The 23,798-nt window shown below is 40.6% G+C and overlaps 1 protein-coding gene and 1 long non-coding RNA gene across 7 annotated transcripts in view; one reads left to right on the top strand and one right to left on the bottom strand.

The window, feature by feature from the left end:
* LOC119856990 overlaps positions 1–23,798 on the top strand; it is a 99,492-nt gene that overhangs the window by 20,574 nt on the left and 55,120 nt on the right. For 2 of the 5 annotated variants that reach the window (XR_006281851.1, XR_006281852.1), the window contains one exon: positions 26–178. The exons of the other annotated variants lie outside the window; for them this stretch is intronic. This is a non-coding gene — a long non-coding RNA (uncharacterized LOC119856990). The remainder of the gene's footprint in view (positions 1–25; positions 179–23,798) is intronic. 5 annotated transcript variants of the gene reach the window in all.
* KATNBL1 (katanin regulatory subunit B1 like 1) overlaps positions 6,290–23,798 on the bottom strand; it is a 63,621-nt gene continuing 46,112 nt past the window's right edge. For both annotated transcript variants that reach the window (XM_038405167.2, XM_043515767.1), the window contains exons 3-10: positions 21,042–21,082; positions 20,178–20,457; positions 19,020–19,138; positions 18,807–18,857; positions 18,613–18,702; positions 17,790–17,879; positions 11,523–11,616; positions 6,290–9,402 (exon numbers count right to left, since the gene is read on the bottom strand). In XM_038405167.2, the coding sequence (XP_038261095.1) occupies positions 9,370–9,402; positions 11,523–11,616; positions 17,790–17,879; positions 18,613–18,702; positions 18,807–18,857; positions 19,020–19,138; positions 20,178–20,457; positions 21,042–21,082 (798 nt within the window). In that variant the 3' untranslated portion in view covers positions 6,290–9,369. The remainder of the gene's footprint in view (positions 9,403–11,522; positions 11,617–17,789; positions 17,880–18,612; positions 18,703–18,806; positions 18,858–19,019; positions 19,139–20,177; positions 20,458–21,041; positions 21,083–23,798) is intronic.

The raw sequence follows: 23,798 nt of genomic DNA, 5'->3' as shown, positions 1-23,798 counted from the left end.
CTCCCCAAAAGTAGTTTGCTTGCAGGTGCCAAATGTGTTTACATGGTGGTGGAGAAACATGGGGGCTGCAGAGAGATTGAACTACAGGGTGCCATAGTTGAGAGGTGGAAGAAGCGAGGCCGATTACCTGAAGAATGCATTCAAGAGACTAAAAGGGATCTAAAGTGCAGCCCATCTGGTAATTCCCTCAGTCACATTTTGTTTATTCTTCACAATTCAATGAGTGTTTTAACAGCCATAATGGATGCTTGCCATTCCTAATAGTGTTGATATGAAGTCTCCTCTCCATTTCTGAGTGAATTTGACATATGTACAGTACTTATTAACTCATACTGGCTCAAGTTATAGATTAAATGTGAAACCCAAATTGCTTCTCTGTTTAGGATAAGTCAGAGCCTTACATTTTAACAAGTAGCTCAGACCTGTTAACAGTAACTAAGATTGTTAATGCCTTTGTATGAATTTTATTATCAGCAGACATGCAAAGAACTGATTAAGTTTTTTCTTGGTCTCCACTCCCTCTTCACATTTAGATATTCACAGAGTGCAGTTTTCAGAGTAGCAGCCCTGTTAGTCTGTATTCGCAAAAAGAAAAGGAGTACTTGTGGCACCTTAGAGACTAACAAATTTATTTGAGCATAAGCTTTCGTGAGCTACAGCTCACTTCATCGGATGCATTTGGTGGAAAATACAGTGGGGAGACTTATATACACACACAGAGAACATGAAACAATTGGTTTTATCATACACACTGTAAGGAGAGTGATCACTTAAGATAAGCCATCACCAACAGCGGGGTGGGGGGGGGGAAGGAGGAAAACCTTTCATGGTGACAAGCAAGGTAGGCTATTTCCAGCAGTTAACAAGAACATCTGAGGAACAGTGGGGTTGGGGTAGGGGGGAGAAATAACATGGGGAAATAGTTTTACTTTGTGTAATGACTCATCCATTCCCAGTCTCTATTCAAGCCTAAATTAATTGTATCCAGTTTGCAAATTAATTCCAATTCAGCAGACTCTCTTTGGAGTCTGTTTTTGAAGTTTTTGTTGTTGAAGGATAGCCACCCTTAGGTCTGTAATCGAGTGACTGGAGAGATTGAAGTGTTCTCCGACTGGTTTTTGAATGTTATAATTCTTGACGTCTGATTTGTGTCCATTTATTCTTTTACGTAGAGACTGTCCAGTTTGACCAATGTACATGGCAGAGGGGCATTGCTGGCACATGATGGCATATATCACATTGGTACATGCGCAGGTGAACGAGCCTCTGATAGCGTGGCTCACGTGATTAGGCCCTATGATAGTGTCCTCTGAATAGATATGTGGACAGAGTTGGCAACAGGCTTTGTTGCAAGGATAGGTTCCTGGGTTAGTGGTTCTGTTGTGTGGTGTGTGGTTGCTGGTGAGTATTTGCTTCAGATTGGGGGGCTGTCTGTAAGCAAGGACTGGTCTGTCTCCCAAGATCTGTGAGAGTGATGGGTCGTCCTTCAGGATAGGTTGTAGATCCTTGATGATGCGTTGGAGAGGTTTTAGTTGGGGGCTGAAGGTGATGGCTAGTGGCGTTCTGTTATTTTCTTTGTTGGGCCTGTCCTGTAGTAGGTGACTTCTGGGTACTCTTCTGGCTCTGTCAGTCTGTTTCTTCACTTCAGCAGGTGGGTATTGTAATTGTAAGAATGCATGATAGAGATCTTGTAGGTGTTTGCCTCTGTCTGAGGGGTTGGAGCAAATGCGGTTATATTGTAGCGCTTGGCTGTAGACAATGGATTGTGTGGTATGATCTGGATGAAAGCTAGAGGCATGTAGGTAGGAATAGCGGTCAGTAGGTTTCCAATATAGGGTGGTGGTTATGTGACCATCGCGTATTAGCACCGTAGTGTCCAGGAAGTGGATCTCTTGTGTGGACTGGTCCAGGCTGATGTTGATGGTGGGATGGAAATTGTTGAAATCATGGTGGAATTCCTCAAGGGCTTCTTTTCCATGGGTCCAGATGATGAAGATGTCATCAATGTAGCACAAGTAGAGTAGGGACATTAGGGGACGAGAGCTGAGGAAGCGTTGTTCCAAGTCAGGCATAAAAATGTTGGCATACTGTGGGGCCATGCGGGTACCCATCGCAGTGCCGCTGATTTGAAGGTATACATTGTCCCCAAATGTGAAATAATTATGGGTGAGGACAAAATCAAAGTTCAGCCACCAGGTTAGCCGTGACATTATCGGGGATACTGTTCAGAGTGCAGTGAATATCTGACAAAGTAACTTTCATTTTTTTCATTCATTGGAGCAGTCCAACAGGCCACTGCAGTTGGGTCTACTCTGACCCTGCACCCTATTTGTGATGGAGTTTCTTACCATTCCCCTTTCTAACCACATAATCTACCTTCAAGGACTGTAGCTAAGGGCTTGTCTACACTACCTGCCGGAACCTCCCATGTGGCTGAAGTCTATAACCTCTTTTGCAGACTTATGGAACATTTCAGAGTTTTGGACAACCTCCATTCCCAAGGTGTCCATAACTCTGAAGTTCTACTGTATTAAACTTTTAATCCACTTTTAACTTTTAGGAACCCCCAGAACGCCGGCACCCCTAGGCACATGTCTACTGTGCCTAATTGAAAATCCAGCCCTGCTACAGCATGTATCTAAACCCCATAGACTTCGGAAAGGCTGCTGATCTTTGAAGTAATTATAGCAATCCTTTCTAAAACTATTTGTTTCACTTTTGCTGGTTATGTTTTTGTAATAATCTTTTATAAATACATATTTAAAGGGGTATTGTCAGTTAAAAATTACATCTGCCCGTTGTTAAAGCCTATTAAATTCCTACAATTCTCTGTTCGATTTTATTTTGAAAGTGGATTACTTTGCACATTTGACAACTCTCTCTTTGGATTCCTCAGTTGGTTACACAAGTCTTTCAGACAGCAATACAAAAGAAAAACACATTTTAAAACCCACAAAAATTGGCTGAAGCATTCAGGAGCAGGTATAGTACCAGCAAACAATTTAAACTTTTTAAAAGGAGTAAATTTCAAGATTTTTAAGTTACATGATACTTTAAAATGACTTGTAAACAATTTAAAAAATGACAGCAGGGTGTGCGCTTAGTCTAATAGTCACACACCTACACTAGAAGACTTAGAACATGGCATTAACTTGAGTTTTGGACTCAATTTAATTATTGCACAATACCCATGCAGCTTATGTCTCGTTGCTTAAATTATACTACTCAGCTTTAAAGAATAGAATGTTAGTAATTTCAATACAATTCACTTTTTTTTTTGCTAATTCATCACAATTACATGTAGAAATCAACAGCTCCCCCTCCCCAGAATAGACAAAAGACTGTGTTAAAGATAACAGAGTACTAGGAAAACGTAAAGCAGGCCTATTTGCAAAACAAACAAACAAACAAACAAAAAAACCTACTTAAGACACAATTGCTGGAAAGAAAAGGTACATGCAAGCCATTCTTATTATGCAGGAGAAAAAAAGTGTTTTAAAATGGTGATTACAGCCAGTGGTCCACTGCCCTATAGCTGCCTAGAGTGTTAGCAGTTGAGCTGCGACAGTGAACTGTATGAAATCTTTTAAACACATTTCTTCCAAGTAGACAGAACCTAAAATTGCACAGATTAGAACAGTTGTGTGATCTGCATAGTATCTGCATAGAGAGGGTGTTACTAAAAACACAAAAGCTACAAAAACACTGCTGCTAGTGCAAAAATATTCTGTCAAAACATTAAATACAATTTAAAACTAGAATTACTGTGAATAAAATGCTAATCCCCTTTTCATTTGAATTAGAAATTTTCATCTTCAGAGTGCTTTGAAAATATTACCTACTTAAATCTTTGCAAACACCCTATGCTATTAGCCTGCAGTATTATCTCCATTTTACATGGGAGGAAAATGAGGCAGATGTTAAAAGTGACATTGCCCAAAGCAAGACAGTGTCAGAGCCTGGTTTAGAACTCCCGAATTTCTGTTGTGCAGAGGTATTCTCAAAACACAGGAACACACCTCCCTGTTTCACGCGTTCAAGTTTGGTGTGCAGAAGCAGCCCTAAATGCCCACTGCAAGATTAATTAACGTTTGAATATTTTACATAAATATATTTGTGGGTTTATTGGAATTAATTTCTAAATTATGAATGTAGTTGGTCTCTAACTATGGTTTCTATTATTTTTTTTTCTCCATAGAATTTTCATTTCCTCACTTTTTAGCCACTCAAATGCAATATCCTTACAGACTGCACAAACTAACTTCATTAAATGGGTGTTGAATATTGCATGTATGGATCTTTGTGGTGTCACAGAACTTGCATCCTATGGTTGAGGCTTCAGATGGAGGAGACAAGACATTCAAATTAACAGCAGTTATTCTTGTATAATTAATTGTTTAAAATAAACATCTTGTAGAATATCAGATGTAGATTTTGTGGGGAGGGATTTAATAGTGTTAAGTACTATGGCAAACATTTTTCTCAAATGTATATTTAAAAGATCCATGTTAATTTAAAATGAGAAATTCTGGTGGATCAGGCACCATCTTTTTTCTGTGTGTATGAAGTGCCTAGTGCAATAGGGTCGTAGGCCATGACTAGGTCTCCTAGGCATTATGGTAATATAGAGAACAGTATAGAACAAGAATCTTTCTAATCCAAAAAACAGGGACCATATGAGCTTTGGCAGTCTAAGTATTCCCATGGTACTCTGCTAATGTACCCTCAGCTGTTATCTAGAACAACTTCTAAGTTTGAGAGATAATTTAGTCTCCATGTCCATTCAGTCCTTGTTCTTTGCGAAGGCTGCCAAAACAGGTGCAATTTCTGAAGTAGTTTTTATGACGTGCATACCTGTTCACTAGGAAGCTGACCAAGATATCTCACATCTGTTAAAACTTCCCCCACGGTAAAGAAGCTAAGCTAGATTTGAAAAACTCTTATACAGCCGTGTTAGAAGTTGGAGCAGTTTTACAACGGTGGTCTAATTTGCATGTTTCTGTATTCTCTTTTACTTAGAGTCAATTTTTGACAAGAGTATCTAGTAATCTAGTTTGTGTATTTATTAATAACTGGATATAAAAAATACAGAAACAAATATACTATAGCTACTACACTCCCAAACTTTCTACCTTTGATATTAGAGTTGAGAGTTTGGACACCCTCACATGTTGTCAGAATAAAATGCAGGCCTCTTTTAGATACATGTGACGTGAAGCAAAGCTGCAATCACTAACACAACAGAGCAAGTGAATCTTTTCTGATCGTTACTCCTTTGTTCTTGAGGATCATCTTTCTCTATGAATAGTGCCGTACCAAATCAATAGGAATGCAGCTTATAGAATGGAAAAGAGCTATCAGAAGGGGGCAACAGTCCAGTTAAAACACTCAGCCTCGTAAACACACTCCTGGAGAAATCAGTCTGTTATGTTTTGGGATACCAAAACCACAGAAAAAATATTTTATCTATGATATTAGGAAGACATAAGCTACAGAATCTACCCTTTGAGGTAAGGGTTTTCCACTTCTAGATGGTTACTATTTTAATTGCTTTTTAGGAAAAGGTATGTTCACTTAGCTCCTTCAAAATGAGTTATATAGCATCAGTAAAGCACTCTTTTGTGCCCACTTTGGCTTTTTCCAAGTTCAGTCGTCAATAAAGTATTAGTAGAACTTAGACATGAATTCGTATACCAACAGTTTAAATTAATTCTTTGAGAGGTTGCTTTTGCACAGTTCAAAGTTTGCCTGTGGGCTTCTCCATCTTCAGTTTAGGGAACAAGCAAGCTGTTTTGCAATTCATTTCAAAACTCTTACTAGGATAGCCTCAAGCCCTTTCTGTGAATATTGGAGTGAAAGAACATTCTCCAATGTGAAGTTTTGTTTTTCAGACCTCATTATATTACATCCCTTGATATGAAATTAAAGAACACATCTGGGTGAGAGCCTCAATCCTCAAGTAGATACATGCTTTTGTCACATGAACTCTAAAACTTTAATCCAGCACTTGCAAAGTTTTCTCCTCAGTGAATCTTGTATGTAAAGCAAGTGTATGAAGGCCTAAAACATTAAAGAAGTGAAAGGACAAAAGCTCACTATTTCTTTTTACCAGCTGCAGTTCACCTTGAGTAACTACTGTGAGTAAAAAGATGTCAGGGGAACGAAATGGCACAATAATGAGTCTTCCAGTTGACCAATAAGTATCAACTGTGGGCAAAAGAGAGTGGGGGCAAGTTTCTTTTCTCACTGAATTATTCATTGGTCCAGTAATGATTCTTGAACAGATAAATTAAGACAGTCACTACACAAGGATTTTATAAGTTTATACAGATTCTGACATCTTTACTCATTGTATCACTTTTTTGACTTGACATTAAACACAATACATTCCATTGTAACACAACCCATTCCCAGCCAGTTGTGAAAAGCAAATAGCAGGCAGCAGACTGATCCTGACAACTTCCAACTAAGCTGCCCCTTCACCTTTTTTTTTTTTTTTTACACATTTAACTAGTAAAGCAGTCAATATATATTGCTGGATTGATAAATGAAGCTTTGGTTAGAATTCTGTTGATACCAATGACCAAGAATTTTGTTCATTTCACAGTCCAGTAGCTCCCTACCAGTCACAAATTAAGATATGCTCTCATTCAGATAAGGCAGGGATGTGAAAGACACTGCATTTTTAATACTTTACTCTCTTATAAATGCCACGGAAAGAGAACTTTTGGTGGAAAGACATACATCGTTTACAAATCATTTGCCTAAGTTGGTTCTCCAGACAAGTCTTATCTTTACTGCTGGCACAAGGGATGCAAGAGACAACCATTGTCCTCTTAACTAATCTGGTGAGAGATTAAATAACCAGCTGCAGCATTCATTTGGAACCAATGCCTTTGTTACTATAGTCAAGCTGGATACTGACTAAAAGATGTGCATTTTACTTATAGTAATTATTCTAGTCACCCTTTGAAAGGCTTCCTTTTATTGAGGTTAATTTTCTTTCTTGCCATCAAATCTAGGAGAAAATCTGACAGTTTTCATCTCTTTTAGAGCTCACTAACCTTGCAGAGTGATTCAAAAACTCTCGCAACTGCACGTCAAAATAAAAAGAAAGAAATTTAAAGATTATCTTTATGCATAATAGAGGAGCAGTAAGGGGCATGAGAACATCTTTACTTTACAGTGTCTCTAAGAATGTGTTTTATAATACCAGTTAACACACTGGAAAGTGACCAGTTTTAGCAGGAAATTCGGTTTCAAAATTACATGAACATGAATTACAGTTCTTGATAAACCTCTAAAGATAGATGGCACTCAATTCTTCTAGTGAAAGGAGAATTTTGGTTCAAATTATTTTTTAATTCTATTAGTTACAATAATCTGAATAAATTACAAAATCTTATTAGTGAAGAAAATCCAAATAAGGTCTACTTTAGAAATAACATCTCATAAGAAAAAGATCATTAGATGATGTCAACAGGTAAATGTAACTTCCACAATTATATCTGAAGTTGTCCTAGAGCAATGTCAAGTTTGGGAGCTGCTCTAAATCTCGTTCCTCAGGCTGATAGCGTTGTTGAGGTGTTCAGAGCCTTTGGCGGGTGAAAGGGTATTTACCTATACTACTTAGCCCTCAAAAGTTAGTGATTACGATCATGCAAATTAATCTCAAAATGAAGTAATACTCTAGAGCCTTATGCTTCCCACAGTGAAAATTTATACTCTAGTTGTTTTATTTGCAAAGCAAAGAGGCCCCTATCCATGTAGGGGAAGAAAAAAGGCTGGCAATAGACCTTTCTGTGTTGCAAAAGCACACCTATTAAGCTACTACAGTAATTATAATTGCTGACAAGCATGAAGACAACTTCCATAATATTTTTAATTCAAAAACAATGTAGTCATTGGCTGGGTACATGCTACAGATCTAAATTTCAGCTTCTGTTTTAAGTGCACAGTTGGCACTTCATAGAATTTCATTTGGACAAGCATGGTCACTAGTTTCAAAATAGAAGAGAAAGTTGCCAGTCTAAAAACCGCAAGATTTTCCATAGCTGTTAAGTTATAGCAGTTAAACTAAAATATCACAATCAGTAAGACAAAATATAGCTGTAAACTGTGCTACTGAATTTGTTCCATTGTGGATCCATTTAGATTTAAGGTAGCTTGAATTTATCTTAATCAATCAGGAAAAAAAACCCAGACTTTTAACAACTAATTTTGTAAAAGCCATGTGTTAACTTTTGTTAGAGGAGGTAGCCTATAAGTTGTTAGATCTGAAAAAATACAGGTCTATTCTGGCTGTAAACATTTCTAGAGCAGTAGATATAAATATCCATAATAAAAAGTTGTGTGGAAAAAGTTGTTCTAGGAAAAAAACAGGTAAAATTATCTAAGCTTCAAAAGGAAAAACAGTAGAAACATTTAGTACATTTACTCATCTGTGTAGTTTAAATGATATAGAACTGAAGATTAATATATTACAAATCCACATACAATAAAAAAAGTGTTATCTGTATAAATTCACTAGTCCGTTGACATTTGTAATAAGCATTTATCCAAACAAATTCAGGTATTTTTATATGCTAATTATGTCATACACATTTGTCGATTCTCCAAAGAACAGATATAGTGGAAACATTGATTTGATTTAAAAAAAAAAATGTGCAAATGCTTCACAAGTGAGTTTTACACAATGTGAACCCCTGATTTTTATAGCAGTTTTTCATCATGTCTTGATTTGTTGATTCTAATAGATATATTTTGTATCTTAATAAATTGGCTTTTTCGAACATCAGTAATTAAGGCATCTTGCTGTATACAGTTTCTTAATAGTGCAAACAAAAACCATCTTTAATAGCTTGATTAAAATAAGATACTAAAACATTTCAAAGTTTTTTCAACGTAACTGGAAAATAGCTGCACATTTTAACTTTTCTTGTGAAACAGTTTAAAACCTTCTTATGGCGGCGATTGGTCTTGTTGGTTCCTAATAACAGGTTCTGCAGTTTTGTCTTTGTGATGGTAGAATTTATATTCCTTTATGCAATTTTGCAGTGAAACACAGCAGCACTTAAAATGACTTTACCAAGTAACTGAACAAATCCCAAATACAGCAAAGGCATATAGTTTTCATAGTGCACTTTCACCTCATTGAAGTAAAAGCTGCTCCTATTAGGCATTTTTCCACTTCAATGTGAAGTAGATTGTTAGGATTTTGTTAGTGGTTTCATTAAACAGTTTTTGAAAGTCCATTCCTCTTCTGCCAACAGTTCTTAGAAGAGATATATTTTGGAAATAGTGTATAAATCCAGGGATATTTAAAAGGATTATTTAGCCAAACATGCACTCCTCAGTTCTCCAAGCATCTCAGTGTAGCTGTAATAGATAAGCACCTACATCCTGAAAAGGGGAAAGAAGAAAAAAGTTAGTCACATTAATTCAATGCTGAAATAAAGCATGCATAAGGTAGGATGCATATTGTAATCATTTCAAAGTGTACTACAAAGATATTGTAATTTGCACTGCAGTAGTGCCTAAGAGCTCTAGTCATGGACCAGGAGCCCTTTGTGCAAGGTGCTGTACAATCACAGAACAAGTAAAAGTAAGGCTCCAATTTATGACTATTTCAAAGTAAAGTACAGGCAGGACCCTGTCTGCTGAAAAGCACATTGGGACCAAATTCCACAGCAACATCAATGTAGTCTATTTCCCTTCTCCCCCATGCACACTCACATCTATGGCACATAGCTGAAAATACTAATGATATAAAATTACTAGACTATTTTCAACAATATTTTTCTTCTTCCGCTATGCTCTCCAGGCATCCTGGCTCCATTCCCTGGGTGTCTGCTCCCCAGTGTTGTACGGGGGGCTAAGAACTTCCTTCTCCCCGCACATGGCACAGAAAGGGGGCGTGTTTGTAGCCAGCTTCAATAGCTCATCTCTGGACATGGGTTGCTGAGCTGCTCTTCAGGTATCTCAGTTGACCAGCTTAAATTTTTTTTGCCTCCTACGACTCCATGGCTGCGATCTGGACTCCAGTTCTGCCTCCTTGACCCTCTGCTGCCTGGCTACATGGAACATTGCAGGGAGCATGCACTCCTTCTGGGGAAAGCTGGAGTGCAGCTACAGGCAGGTCCCAACAGGGCAGGAAAACAGAAGATATCAGTAGTCTGGATGCAGCAAAATGGCAAATTCCCTAATCATGGAATTGTAGACTTCACAAAGTTCCAACTGAGATAAATGAGGTAGGTCATACCCCTGAAGCTATTACGTTAGGCTATCTGCAGACTCATGAAGACAACACTGAACTGATTTACACTCTGGTCCTTTATGGTTGCCAAGGTCATTTTGGAAACATTTTTTTTAAAAAAAGCTGAGATTCTGGAACACAATTTTATGACAGATGAATTCTACAAAGGATCCTGACTACAAGCAAACACCAACACTATTACCTCACAATAAAATGCATAGTCTTTTGTAAAAAGTAGTCACTGCATCTCCATTTTTCCCCCTCCAATGAACAGGCAGCTAGTGAAAAGTTGTTTGGTGGGTGGGGTAAGTACTATATGAAAAGCTCACAGCTGTGCATTTCTAACTATTAGTCAGTGCAAACTTCCTCCCCTCCCAGGTTTGTCCTCTTACTCTCTTTCTTGGACTCAGGAATCTCTATTTCACTCCATTGCTCAAAGCAAGCAGCTGAGCCAATGCCTACCCTCCCTCCTTTCCCATACTTGATCCATGTCAGAGCTTTCCTGTGAAGAGGGTTCTGGCTAAGTGCAGCCCTGTTGGTCCCAAATTGGTTTGTGTGAGGAGTACATGGTCCTACAGCTCTGAGTACAAAGAGCAGCACCTGCAAAATTGGGTGCTCAGGCACTTGTCCCCTCAGTGGGCCTGTCACTGCACTAGGGTGAAGAGTTGCAATGAACAAGCAGCTGGAGAAGACAGACATTTAGCATGCTTTAGAAAGCTGTGGGCTTCTTTCCTCAGTCCTGAAACATTTTAACTATCAAGCTTGTTACCCTCTCCCTTTGCCCAGCCACCCAACACTTAAACCCAAAGATGCAGCAGGTATTTAAGATTCTCGATCCTGCAGTACACATATATTATAGTACACAAATATGTCAATATTTAAAGCAGCACCTCTCTCCTTTCATATTCTACCTACTTATCTAGGTTTTTATACTAATATCCAAGTGCCTTACTAGTATCAGATAAAAAAAACCTAACGTATCTTTCTCTCCCCAATTGGGAGGAAAGTGGTGTTTTGTTTTTTTTTAAATAAAATGTTTATGGGAAAGCCAAACTAGATCCCCATGTCACTGCTATTAGATGAAACTGTAAAGCAGACATTTGAGATTTCTCCAGCCAAACTTTTCTAATTTATATGAACATTAAATGAAAAATATTTCAAAGATTCTACATCCTGTAACACTTGTGGGATGCATACATATTTGATGTCAAGTTAGATGGATATTCAGTGTTACACTGATTATTGAACATCACTGGAAACAAATTACCTTAGCTATATTACCAGTATATCCTGGAACCAGAGTTAGATGATTTTCTTGTTCCCACAATCCACTTAATTGTTGTTTTAAAATCTGAATATTTCTGGAAGAGAAACACAAACAGTCACAAGTGCACTTTTTATTTATCTGAATATCACTCTGGTAACAAGTGTTTTACGGTAGATATGCCCTTAGAAGCCTCAGTATTAGAGAATGTTATTCTACATCACATTCGTGGGAAGATCAAAGCAGAGTGTAGACTTCTGGACTTACTGTTTAAAGTGAAGCTCACCAGTTTTTGTATTACTTTCATTTTTTGTATGAGTTCTGCATTTTTTAAGACTCTAATATAAAATCACTGAGAACCTTTAAAAATGAAAGTTTTGAAGAACACTGTTTGCTTCACAAAAATAAATCAACTTATTTTTAAAAAAGTCAGACAAAGTAATTAGATCATGCAATATTGTGCAGGAGTAAGAGTCACAAAACACAAGAGGAGGTTACTTACTCTAATTGGACATTCAAGATGTATGGTCCCTATCTGCATTCCAATTGTGGGTATGCATGCGCGCCATGTGCCCGAGTCCAGAAGTTTTCTCCAAGCAGTATCCGTTGACCTGCACATATGCCGTATGTCTCCTCACGTTCCTGACCGAGGACATAAGGGGCAGTGCAGGTTGATGCCACTCCAGTTTCTCCTTTTACCGCAGTGTAGTCAAGTCCGAAGCAGAGGGAAGGAGGCAGGTAGTGGAATACAGATAGCGACCACACATCACAAAGAACTTCTACTTACAAGAAGTAACCTCCTTCTCTTTAAGTGATGGTCTCTACGTGGGTGAGTGCGAGCACTGATCAGGATGGTGTTGAGTGCGAGAAGGCTGATGGTAGAGCCATTTGCAATATAGCTGATCTCATGCTGTGTCCGTGCCTGCCACATGATCCAGGGCATAGTGTGTTGTAAACGTGTGTACAGAACACCACTTGTGGCTTTGCACACATCTTGTCACGGAACGACAGCTAATGAAGCCAAGGAAGTGGGCTGTGTCTATACAGTATGAGCTGAAACACCCTCGGAGGGTGGGAGGGGGTTGATATTTTGTAGCATATCAGTATGCAGCCTGAGACCTACTGAGTGATCCTCTGTGAGGATATGGCTTGGCCCCTTGATCTTGCTGCCATAACCCCAAAGAGTCTTGGTTAATTTGAAAGGGTTTAGTTCTTTGTAGGTAGAACACCAGGGCCCGCCTGACATGGAGGGAGTGTAATCTCTTGTCTGTGGGGAGGTGTGTGGATTTGGGCAGAACACAGATAAGTGAATAAACTGATTGAGATGGAATTCTGACACAACCTTGGGGAGAAGTTTGGGGTGTAGTCTCAATGAAAGTTTTCATTTGTGGAAGACCATTTAGGGAGGGTCTGCCATCATGGCTGCTAGTTCACTGACCCTTCTGTCAGAAGTGATAGCAACCAGCCAGGAATGCCGTTTTCATGGAAAGGTGGGTCATGGTACACGTTGCCAAAGGTTTGAAAGGTGGTCTTGTGAAGGCCAAGAGGACGAGGTTAAGGTTGCCAAATCCACACCTCAGTGGAACCAGTAGAAAGATTTTGAGCAGGCCTTTCATGAACTCTATCATCGTAGGGTGTGCAAAGATGGAGTATCTGTCCACTGGGGGAAGGGGAGAGAGGATGGTGCTAGGTGCCTCCAGGTGCACTTGGATCACGCTGAGAGCTAAGCCCAATGTTTTCAGGGAAAGGAGGTAATCTAGGGTGACAAAGATGGTCACCTTGTCTGGGGAATGGTGGTGGCAATAGGCTCATTCCAGAAAGTGGTGCCACTTTGCCCGATAACAGGTTCTGGTGGATTATTTTCTGCTCTGGTTAAGGATCTGCTGGATCTGGACAGAACACGCACAATCTATGGCAGATGCCATCCAAACACCAGACTCTGAGGATGTTTGAGTCTGCCCTGGTCTTGTGTGAGAAGATCCAGTAACAACCGGAGCCTAACCAATGGTTGGGTAGAGAGCTTCAGGAAGTCTGTGAACCAGAACTGTCAGGGACAGAAGAGAGTTAGGAAGATGATGTGGCTCTGTCCCCACACACCTTCCTGAGAACATGAGGCAACAGGGGAATGAGGGAAGGCATACTGGAGGTCACCCATCTCAAGGCGATGCTCTCCTGCTCCCCGAGACTCTCTTCCCATGGGCCGAAGCAATACATAGGGAGCTTCTGATTCACATATGACACAGAGGTCCTAGGTGGGAGTACCCCACCATGTGAAGAGGGTGGTCAGTGTAGTTCCCATTGTGGAGAGTCCTGCTCAGTGCTTCTGCCAGGGAATTCTGGGTGCCTGGAAGATACACAGCCTGTATGGTAACCTAATTTCTGATGCACCAATTCCACAGTCTGACCAACTCTGAGCAGAGGGAACAAGATCTGGTCTCCTCCTGCCCCCTGCTTGTTCATGCAGACCACCGTGGCAATGCTGTCTGAAAGGATTTGTATGTGGAGATTGTGTATGAGGAAAAGGAAGGCTTTGCAGGAGAGACGGACTGCCCTGAATAACCTGGCTTCCCTCATTGTCCACGTGCCCTGCACCATGCAGCGGTCCAGGTGGGCACCCCATCCTGGAAGACAGGCAACCATCATGATGATGGCCTTCGGAGTGGGAGGCTTGAAGGGGATCCTGATCATGACCTTGATGGATTGGACCACCAAACAAGAGAGGTCAGAACGTCCAACGGAACAGTGACTCTGGAGTCGATGTGGTCCCTGGTCAGCTTGTAGGTCAGGTGGAGCCAGGTCTGTAGGCACTACAGGTGGAGTCTTGCAAGAGGCGTCATGGGTGCAGGCTGCCATGTGCCCCAAAGAGAGAAGCATTAGCTGACTATTGTGTGGGGTTTACTGCAAATGTAGGCAATCAGGGTGCTCATCATTGCCAGGATGAAGGCCTATGCAGCAACTAAGTCTAGTCTCCAATAAAATTTGTCTGCATTGGTGGTAAAATGGACTTGTCTTCATTCACACAGATCCCTAGGGAGGCCAAGAGTCTTCTAAGAGATTGTATTGTGGAGAAAAATTGTTGTCACAAATGTCCCACAAGGAGTTAATTGTCCAGGTAAGGGAATAGCATCTCATCCGAGCTGCTCTGAGTGCAAATACCTTCGAAAAGACGCATGGTGCTGTCACTATTCCGAAGGGAAGGATGCGAAATTGATAGTTCCACTATGAAAAGAAGAAATTTCCTGTGAGACAGGTGGATGTCTATACGGAAGCGTGCATCTTTCATGTAGAGAGCTGCGAACCAAGCTCCCTCTTGGAGGGAGAAAATTACTGATGACAATGTAATCATGTGGAATTTCAGCTTTCTGATTAATGTAGTTAGCTGATACGATTGGTCTCCACCCTCTGTTTTTTTTCAGGATCAAGAAGTATGGTGCATAGAATCATCTTTCCTGGTATTGAAGTGGGACACCCTCTATCTCACTCCGTTTCCTGCTGAAGAATCAATTGATGGGAGGGATCCCTTGAAGGGGGTCAGGTGGGAATGAAAGAAACTCTATGCAGTATCTGTGATGGATGGTCTCCAGTACCCAACTGTCTGTGGTGATTTTGCCCCAACTGTGGGCAAAAAAGGGAAGATAGCTGCCGAAGATGACTGGCAATGAGGTGGTTAGTATCAGAGACTGAAGCTATGAATCCCTGCGCAGCACTAATCCGTTGGCCAAGGAACGGGAAGCAGTGTTGGCCGGCATCCACTGCTGCCTGGAGGGTCTCCTTTGCCACCAGCCTCCCCACATCCACTAGGGCCTGGAAATGGGCCTGATCCTACACAGGGAGCTCGTCCCTAAACTCTGCCAACCTGCCATACATGTTGAAGTTGTACTTAGCTAGCACAGGCTGGTAGTTCACTATGCAGAATTGCAGACCCACCGATGAAAGGGCCTTCCTGCCCAGGAGGGAGTAATCTTTTTGACCCTTTGTCCAGTAGAGCCTGCTGACAAGCTCATTCTGCAGCCTAGTGAATTAGGGACTGGGTCTGTGAAGAGGAAGTCAGCCCCTTTAGCTGGCCCAAAGTAGCATCCCTTGGCTCTTTTCGGGGGTGGAGACGTGATGCTGGAGTGTGTCACACTATCCGGTTCCAGGATGGCCTTGTTTATAGGGAGGGCCACTCTGGAGAGTTCCAGTGGCTGGAGAATGTCCAGGAGATGATGTTGAGGATCCTGGACTTCCTCCAGCAGAATCTGCAAGTTGGTAGCCACCCGTTGCAGGTGTTCATGGTACTGCTGATCATCTGGGGGAGAGAGCAGCAAATGGATGACTGCCTCAGCTAATGATGCGGTGGCTCCAGTTGGAACAGTGGCACTGGTTCCACGTCTTTCTCCTCATAAACTGACGGAGCAAGCTGATGTGTGTGAGAGGAACGAAAAGAACCTTGAAATGGTGCTGGGAATATGTAGTACAGGTCCCAGGGGGTTCCAGTAGGGCCAGAACGCGTGGTCCATTGGTCTGGGTGGGTCCACGGGGAAGCGATACCAGGCTTCCGTCAGGGGTCCTAGCCAGGTGGGTAAGGTTGCTTCATCTGCCTGTTTAGGCTCCTCTGAGGCAAAGGCGAAACTAGCTGGGTTACGTCCTGGAATTCCTCCAAGTCGGATAACGGTTCCAGTGGAAATGGCAGGACCATTGGTACTGGAAGGTCCCAGTCCAATGAATGTGGAAGGGACCCTTCCTGCAGCAGGAGCAGCAGTTTGTCCTCTGGTGTGGGGATGTCCTGGAGAATGGATGGGCTCAAGAGGAGTGGGGACTGCAGGTATGGCAGGAACACCGCCTCTGGAGATAAATTTCAGAGTAGCAGCCGTGTTAGTCTGTATTCACAAAAAGAAAAGGAGTACTTGTGGCACCTTAGAGACTAACAAATTTATTTGACCATAAGCTTTCGTGAGCTACAGCTCTCTTCATCGGATGCATTCATTTTTTTTTCCCCACCGAATGCATCCGATGAAGTGAGCTGTAGCTCACAAAAGCTTATGCTCAAATAAATTGTTAGTCTCTAAGGTGCCACAAGTACTCCTTTTCCTTCTGGAGATAAGAACATCTCTAAGTCTGCAGAGTGCCCATGGAGACTCCGGAGGGAACCCAGCTCCATAGTCAGACCTGTCCTCTGCAGATGGTGGCAAAGTGGCACTGATGGAGTATCCAGAACTGCAGTAATAGATGGGCACGCTAAGTGTCCTGGTACTGAGGCCACTGGCGGTCCTGAGAGATCCTGCTTCTTCTTAGTCTTACCCTCCGACTGGGTTGGGGGCGGTCTTTGGCATTGGTTCCGCAGGAACTGCTTGTGACATCTCACCTGACCTTGCACAGCTCAGGAAGGGAATGCATCTCTTATAAGCTGTCTGCTGTGGGGATCTGCTGTTCTGCCCATGAGAGTGTTTCTTGCTTGTGTGGTGGGACTTGTCTTTACTCATCAGCGTTGGTAATTCTGCATTCAGGCTTGTGCTCAGCAGGGCACTGCTGGGCTGTGGAGGCTGCTGGACTGGAGGGTCTCCTTGGCCAGGATCTGAGTGCATCTGTGGCCTCATTACCTGTTCCAGTAGGAACTTGCCAAGCCAGAGATCAAAGGCCTCTTAAGTTCTGGACAGGAAGGGCTTATAGATGTTGCACACATCTTCGCAAAATGTTTCTCCCAGACAGTATAGGCACTGTTGATGCTTGTCACTGATGAAAAAGGAACAAGGGCAAGAGATGCAGTTCTTGAAGCCTGAGATCCTCGGCATAGTCTCTGGGTGACAAGGGGTTGAGTCATACAACCATAAATAACTATTGTAAGTATAAAACTATTTACAACAGTGAAAGGCAACTCTCTTATCTGGATAAGAGTGAAGGAGGAATTTCGACTCAGGTAATGTGGCAATAAGGGCAAACTGGAGTGGTGTCGGCATGCACTGCCACATATACCCTCCTCTGTCATGAGGAGCATGAGGAGACGTACCGCACATGTGCATGTCAATGGACACTGCTTGGAGAAAGCTTCTGGACAGAGGCGCATGGTGTGCATGCATACCCACATGTGGAATACACATAGAGACCATCACTTGAAGAAGTGAAGTTTTTACTTTCAGCTTATCATATGTTGCCTGAAGCTTTTTGATTTTGGGAGAACACATATCTGAGCCCTTGTGATGATGGGACAAAACAGTCTAAATAAATTTAATGCAGCTTTTGAATAACTACACATCTACAGTAATGAGTGACAATACATGATATCATACTCACCCATCTTTTACTTTTTCCACGTGTGCAGACAGTTCTGACCACCATCTTTTAATGACAGCTAGGAGCCAGTTTAGACCAACTATCACGTATCTGTAACAACATATTTAGATATTATGTACCTATCCTCCCTTTTGTGCAGATGGACACCATATCCACCAACTGAAAGGAGAGGTAAACAGACTCCCTTTTACTTAAGGGTTAACTAAAAGATTATAAAGCTCAGAAGGTGACACAACGCAATTGGAAAAATCATGAAGGAAAATCATTTCACATTTTAATACCTTTATGTATTTCTATTTTGAAATGATGAGGCAAGCTCACATAATAAAGGATGTTAAGATGTTCTGCATCAGAATGTTCCGTCAATGAGTCTCATATCTTGGAATCAAGTCTTTGGTGCTGGGTCTATAAGATTAGTGTTTGTGAATAAATTTTGAAACAAGGGCAAAGATAACTTCCTCCTCTGCAGCTGTGGAGAACCCTTGGCTAAAACAAAAAAAAAGAAAAACCTGCGCTTTTTGCACCACTTGAGGACTGGGCCTGGAGGAAATGGGGATAGGGATTTATACCAGAAGACTAATCCCTGCAGAGAGCTTGGAAGCAGTGGGGAAGTGAACAGCAGGAGGATCCACTACTATGCAGAGATACTTCTTTGGGGGAGTTGAAAGGAAGAAAAGTGTATCAGTGCCCATGAAGGCTACTTTACTCACTTTGGATTGGAGTAGGAGTTCATGACCAAGAGTCGGGTGGGGAATGATTCTTTTGAACCATTCTGAAGGTTCTGATATAAAAAATTAATATGGTGATTCATTTTGATACTTACTCTTCATATTTGCTTTTAAGCAGTGATTTTACTAAAGGAAATAGATCTACACAGCAGCCAACTGAAATATATGGTTTTTCTTCCTGTAAACTAAAATAAAGTAGTGTTAAAGTACATGAACTTGGATCAATTCATTTGAACCTTGTTCAAACTCCCTCCTCCTGATTTTTTTTATTTTATTTTATTTTTTTTACCTGCTAGTAAGTACCGGAAGGCAATCTACCACTACTCCAAGATCCTGTATCCTAGAGACATTAAGGAAAAATAGGTTAGATTACTAGTTGATTATCTTATACTGTGTAATTCCACTAAGAAAGTTTACAGTCCTGCAGCAGGCTTGGGATGGCTACTGCATTGGAAAAGAATTTAAAAAATAAAAACTTAAAAAAACAAACCACTCAGTTTACCTCACTAAATAGGCTACGAGTTCACTTATACTTCTCCTTCTCCAGAAGGTTAAAGCTACATTCAGTCTCAGATTTCTACTAAAAAGAACTTGTGCCATAGTATCGTGGTCCTGAGAAACCTGTATTTAAGAAACAAAAAGGTTTTCAAACTTAAATATTGGTTAGTTATTGTACAATGAATTCCTGCAATATAATAAAGGCTATTACACTGACAGTTTTTCTAGCTAAAAATGGTGACAAATCTTATTTGTGTAGAAGGAATTTTAAATTCTTGTAATACAGGTAAATCAAGTAATTTTCAAATGCAGAGGTCCAAAACACTAAGCATTATTTTTTTTTCAAACCAATAACAGCTCATAAGTGTCCTTTTAATAAAAAATATGCAACACAAATAGATTTATTACTCTGGTCCATAATTTAAAAAATGTTCCTAAAGTTAGGTATCTAAGTAAGTGACCTGACATTCAGAGGTGTCAAGCATCTGCAAATCTCTCAGATATCTATGGGAGCTGCTTGATGTCCAGCAATTTTGAAAAAAGTCATTGTACTTATTTAGGTGTCTAAACAAGGATTTAGGAGCCTATTTAAGAACTCATTACAGAAAATCTTGTCCCTATACAGTACTTTAAATCTATACATTCTTTTATGTACCTAGTTACAACACATCTTTGACTAACAACAGAGAAACACTTTGGAAGATATTTACAGCATTACGTCACACACATCTCTCAATACATGGTCACCTAGGAAGTAGTGCAGAGAATCTACACAAATATAAAAGGACAGCATTCAGCATTTAAGTGATTTTAATTATGGTTTTCTTTCAGGTCACTCATGAAAATTTATTAGGGCATACATATTATCTGGCCTTTTGAGCCAATTACAAGAAGTGACACTGCATGCATTCATAGGGCTTGGTCAAATACTCCTGTGAAGGATACTGTTTTTCCTCTGCTTCCCACACATTCATTCCCTGGCATAAATTTACTTCCAAAACATTCACTTAACACTCATTTCTTTTATTGATCCATAAGTTAAGAATAATTAGTCTCTTTAAAAGCATCTGCAGCAAATATAATAAAACCAAAACGAAAATAATGGACCGAGGTGATCGGCATCAACTGTATTAAAAGAAAGACTTCTGCAAACTTGACTTACCTCTGAAAAAAATCCACTGTATTTTGATGAGGAACCTTGTGTTTGAGCGGAGCCAGAATCACTGGCATTTAATAAAAGCGTATGACTGTCATGTAGTTTTGCCGGCAGATTACCTGCACAAGCCAATTCATTTTCCTTATTTGCCATGTCACAGCCCCTGACTTTAGGGAACTGTTTTTTTCTGTAACAAGGTTTTGGAGTATAACAGTGAACTTTTCTTTTACAATATACTACTTTGAAAAGAAAAGGGGAGCTGGTCACAGTTTGTCCAACTGTTGTTCTGCAACAAGAGAATATTGATGAGAAATCAAGTAAAATGTTATGTATAAAATTCACAGTCATTAAACACTAAAATATTTTAATGGATTTAAGCCTTAAACCTATAGATTATTTTAATCAAATGATTTTATTTTCCAAAAACAGTAATTTGCTATCTTTCTGAAGCTTTAAGACTTTAATTAGGTCATTGGCATAGTGACAACTTCTGTTAATATCCCTCCCTGTATTTATCTGAAGGCCCATCTCTATTCCAGGAATGAGAATAATTCAAGCAACAAAATTGAAGGGTTGATTTATGCCCTCAAAAGCAGAGTTCCTACATTGGAACTAATCTGATGGCTTTCCTTTTGGTGTGGTAGAAAGCTCCCATGAAAACTTAAAATCCACCCCAACAATGGAGTTGTTGACCACTACTATTCCTATAAGCTTTTGAAGGACCCTACATAGAAGTACAAGGATCCCAAATAATTTCTTGTTTTTATTTTTAAAACATCAAAACATTAAAACAAAGATCCAAGAAACAGTTCTAAAAAGTGATAGTTTTGCACCTTTTCCCCCTCAGATTCTAAACAGTAGCTCTCCTACCTGTTTGTGTAAGAAGCCAACTGTTTTGGAGATTTCTTACCCTATGGAAAAATAGTATTATAAGAAGGCTTAAAAACAATTCCACGGTTTAACAGGACACCCCCACTTTTATTGCTTTACTAATGTTTTTCACCCCCCAACTAAGTACAGCAGCGGCCTTTGTTAACTTGTTCCCACTGGCTTGTATCTATGAAAGATGCATAGGTTTGAAAAGGTATAGCTACCCCTCCACAGATGTCCTATGAGCATCTTGTTCAGAGATGGGATTATGTCGTCTTTGGTGAGTGGTAGGATTGTGACATCAGAGATAATTTCCCTTTTTACAAGTGTGGTGGTGGAGTGCGATCAATATAAATTATCTAAATTTGGTAGTGAGATTGTGATAAAGAAAAGTCACCTTTATCAAATTAATTTACAAGCCACAAACCTTTTTAATATATTGGTTGCCAGGATTGGGTAAGGATGGAGGCATAAAGAGAAAACATACTAGTTTATAGTTAGTTGTATACAATATAATCTTGATTATTCCAGCTATCTGGAACAGTTTCATGTACCAACATTCATGCATTGAATAAGTATGGATAATCAAAGGAACTGCAGATATCCATCAACATTAAATCAAGATTTTGCTGTATAGATTAGACGAACCTTTTAAAAATTAAGCATATGAATGTTTGAAGATTAGTTATCTTCATTGCAAAAACCTTTAAAATGAAAATCACATTCTTGACAGTTTTCAGAGTAGCAGCTGTGTTAGTCTGTATCTGCAAAAAGAAAAGGAGTACTTGTGGCACCTTAGAGACTAACAAATTTATTTGAGCATAAGCCTTGTGCCTTGGGGAAGTTTTAACCTAAGCTGGTAGAAATAAGCTTAGGGGGTACTTCATGCGGGTCCCCACATCTGTACCCTAGAGTTCAGAGTTGGGAAGGAACCCTGACATGACACGAAAGCTTATACTCACTAAATTTGTTAGTCTCTAAGGTGCCACAAGTACTCCTTTTCTTTATTCTTGACAGTAATTCTCTCATTTAAAAATTAACTTGTGACCTCCCACTTTATTATAGTATTTGGAATCTCTAGCCAGTAGAGATTTTTAAAGAGGATTAAGGTTCTAGAGCAGAGGTGGGCAAACTACGGCCTGCAGGCCACATACAGCCCGTGGGACCGTCCTGCCCAGCCCCAGAGGTCCCGGTCGGGGAGCCCCTGGCCCTTCCCCCGCTGTCTCCCCTTCGCTGCCGCTCGGGCAGCGCAGCCTGCACCCGCCCACCTCTCAGGCTTTCCAATAAACCTGTCCTGCCGCCGGACATGGGGCAGAGGGCCAGTCAGGAGACAGGGAACCGGGGGAGGTTGGATAGGGGGTGGGATCCGGGGGGGGGGGGTGACAGCGAGTGGGGGGGGGCGTGCAGCCCTGGGGGGGGCAGTTAGGGATGGGGGTCCTGGGAAGGGGTGGTCAGGGGACAAGAAGTGGGGGGTTGGAGGTCACGGGGAGCCTGTCAGGGGGCCGGGGTGTAGACAGGGGTTGGGGCGATCAGAGGACAAGGAGCAGGGAGGGCGGGTTGGATGGGTTGGGAGTTCTGAGGGGGGCAGGAAGTGGGAGGGGGCCAGGCTGTTTGCGGAGGCACAGCCTTCCCTACCTGGCACTCCATACCGTTTTGCAACCCCGATGTAGCCCTCGGGTCAAAAAGTTTGCCCACCCCTGTTCTAGAGTGATAAAGATTAATATTTTCATATGAACAAGTATTGTGTTCATAAGACTTGCAAAGCTATAAAAGATTATCCAATTGCTTTAATATTCTATTTAAATCTATTGCTCATGTTAAAGTCTTTAGGAATTTTGTGCATATATTCAATTTAAATTTAAAATTTATGTTAACATCCACTTAGGGTTTGTCTACATGAACGATTAATTTGCAGCAAGCTGGGGTGTGAATATACCATACAATAGCCTGCTGTGGACTAACAGTCCCTGTGGATCTTGGTGACATGCATTAACAGTTCAGGAATGTGCTCTGAACTAGGGCTGTTGATTAATTGCAGTTAACTCACGCGATTAACTCAAAAAAATTAGTCGCAATTAAAAAAATTAATCCCAGTTTTAATGGCATTGTTAAACAGAATAGCAATTGAAATTTATTAAATGTTTTTGGATGTTTTTCAACATTTTCAAATATATAGATTTAAATTACAACACAGAATACAAAGTGTACAGTGCTCACATTTTTATTACAAATATTTGCACCGTAAAATGATAAATAAAAGTATTTTTCAATTCACCTCATACAAGTACTGTAATGCAATAACTTTATTTTGAAAGTGTAACTTACAAATGTAGTTTTTTTGTTATATAACTGCACTCAAACACAAAACAATGTAAAACTTCAGAGCTTACAAGTTCATTCAGTCCTACTTCTTATTCAGCCAATTGCTAAGATAAACAAGGTTGTTTACATTTACAGGAGATACTGCTGCCTACTTCTTATTTACAATGTCATCTGAAAGCGAGAACAGGTATTTGAACTGCACTTTTATAGCCGGCATTGCAAAGTATTTTTGTGCCGGATATGCTAAACATTCGTATGCCCCTTCATGCTTCAGCCACCATTCCAGAGGACATGCTTCCATGCTGATGTCGCTTGTTTTTAAAAAGAGACAGTTACTTTTTCCGTAACTGGAGTTCTTCAAGATGTGTCCATTCCGTATTAGGTGTGTGCGCTTGCCACATGCACCGGTGCCGCAAGTTTTTCCCTTAGCAGTAT

Source organism: Dermochelys coriacea, chromosome 6 (genome assembly GCF_009764565.3).
Source record: "Dermochelys coriacea isolate rDerCor1 chromosome 6, rDerCor1.pri.v4, whole genome shotgun sequence".
Lineage (NCBI taxonomy): Eukaryota > Metazoa > Chordata > Testudines > Dermochelyidae > Dermochelys > Dermochelys coriacea.
This window is presented reverse-complemented; position numbering and strand designations above follow the sequence as displayed.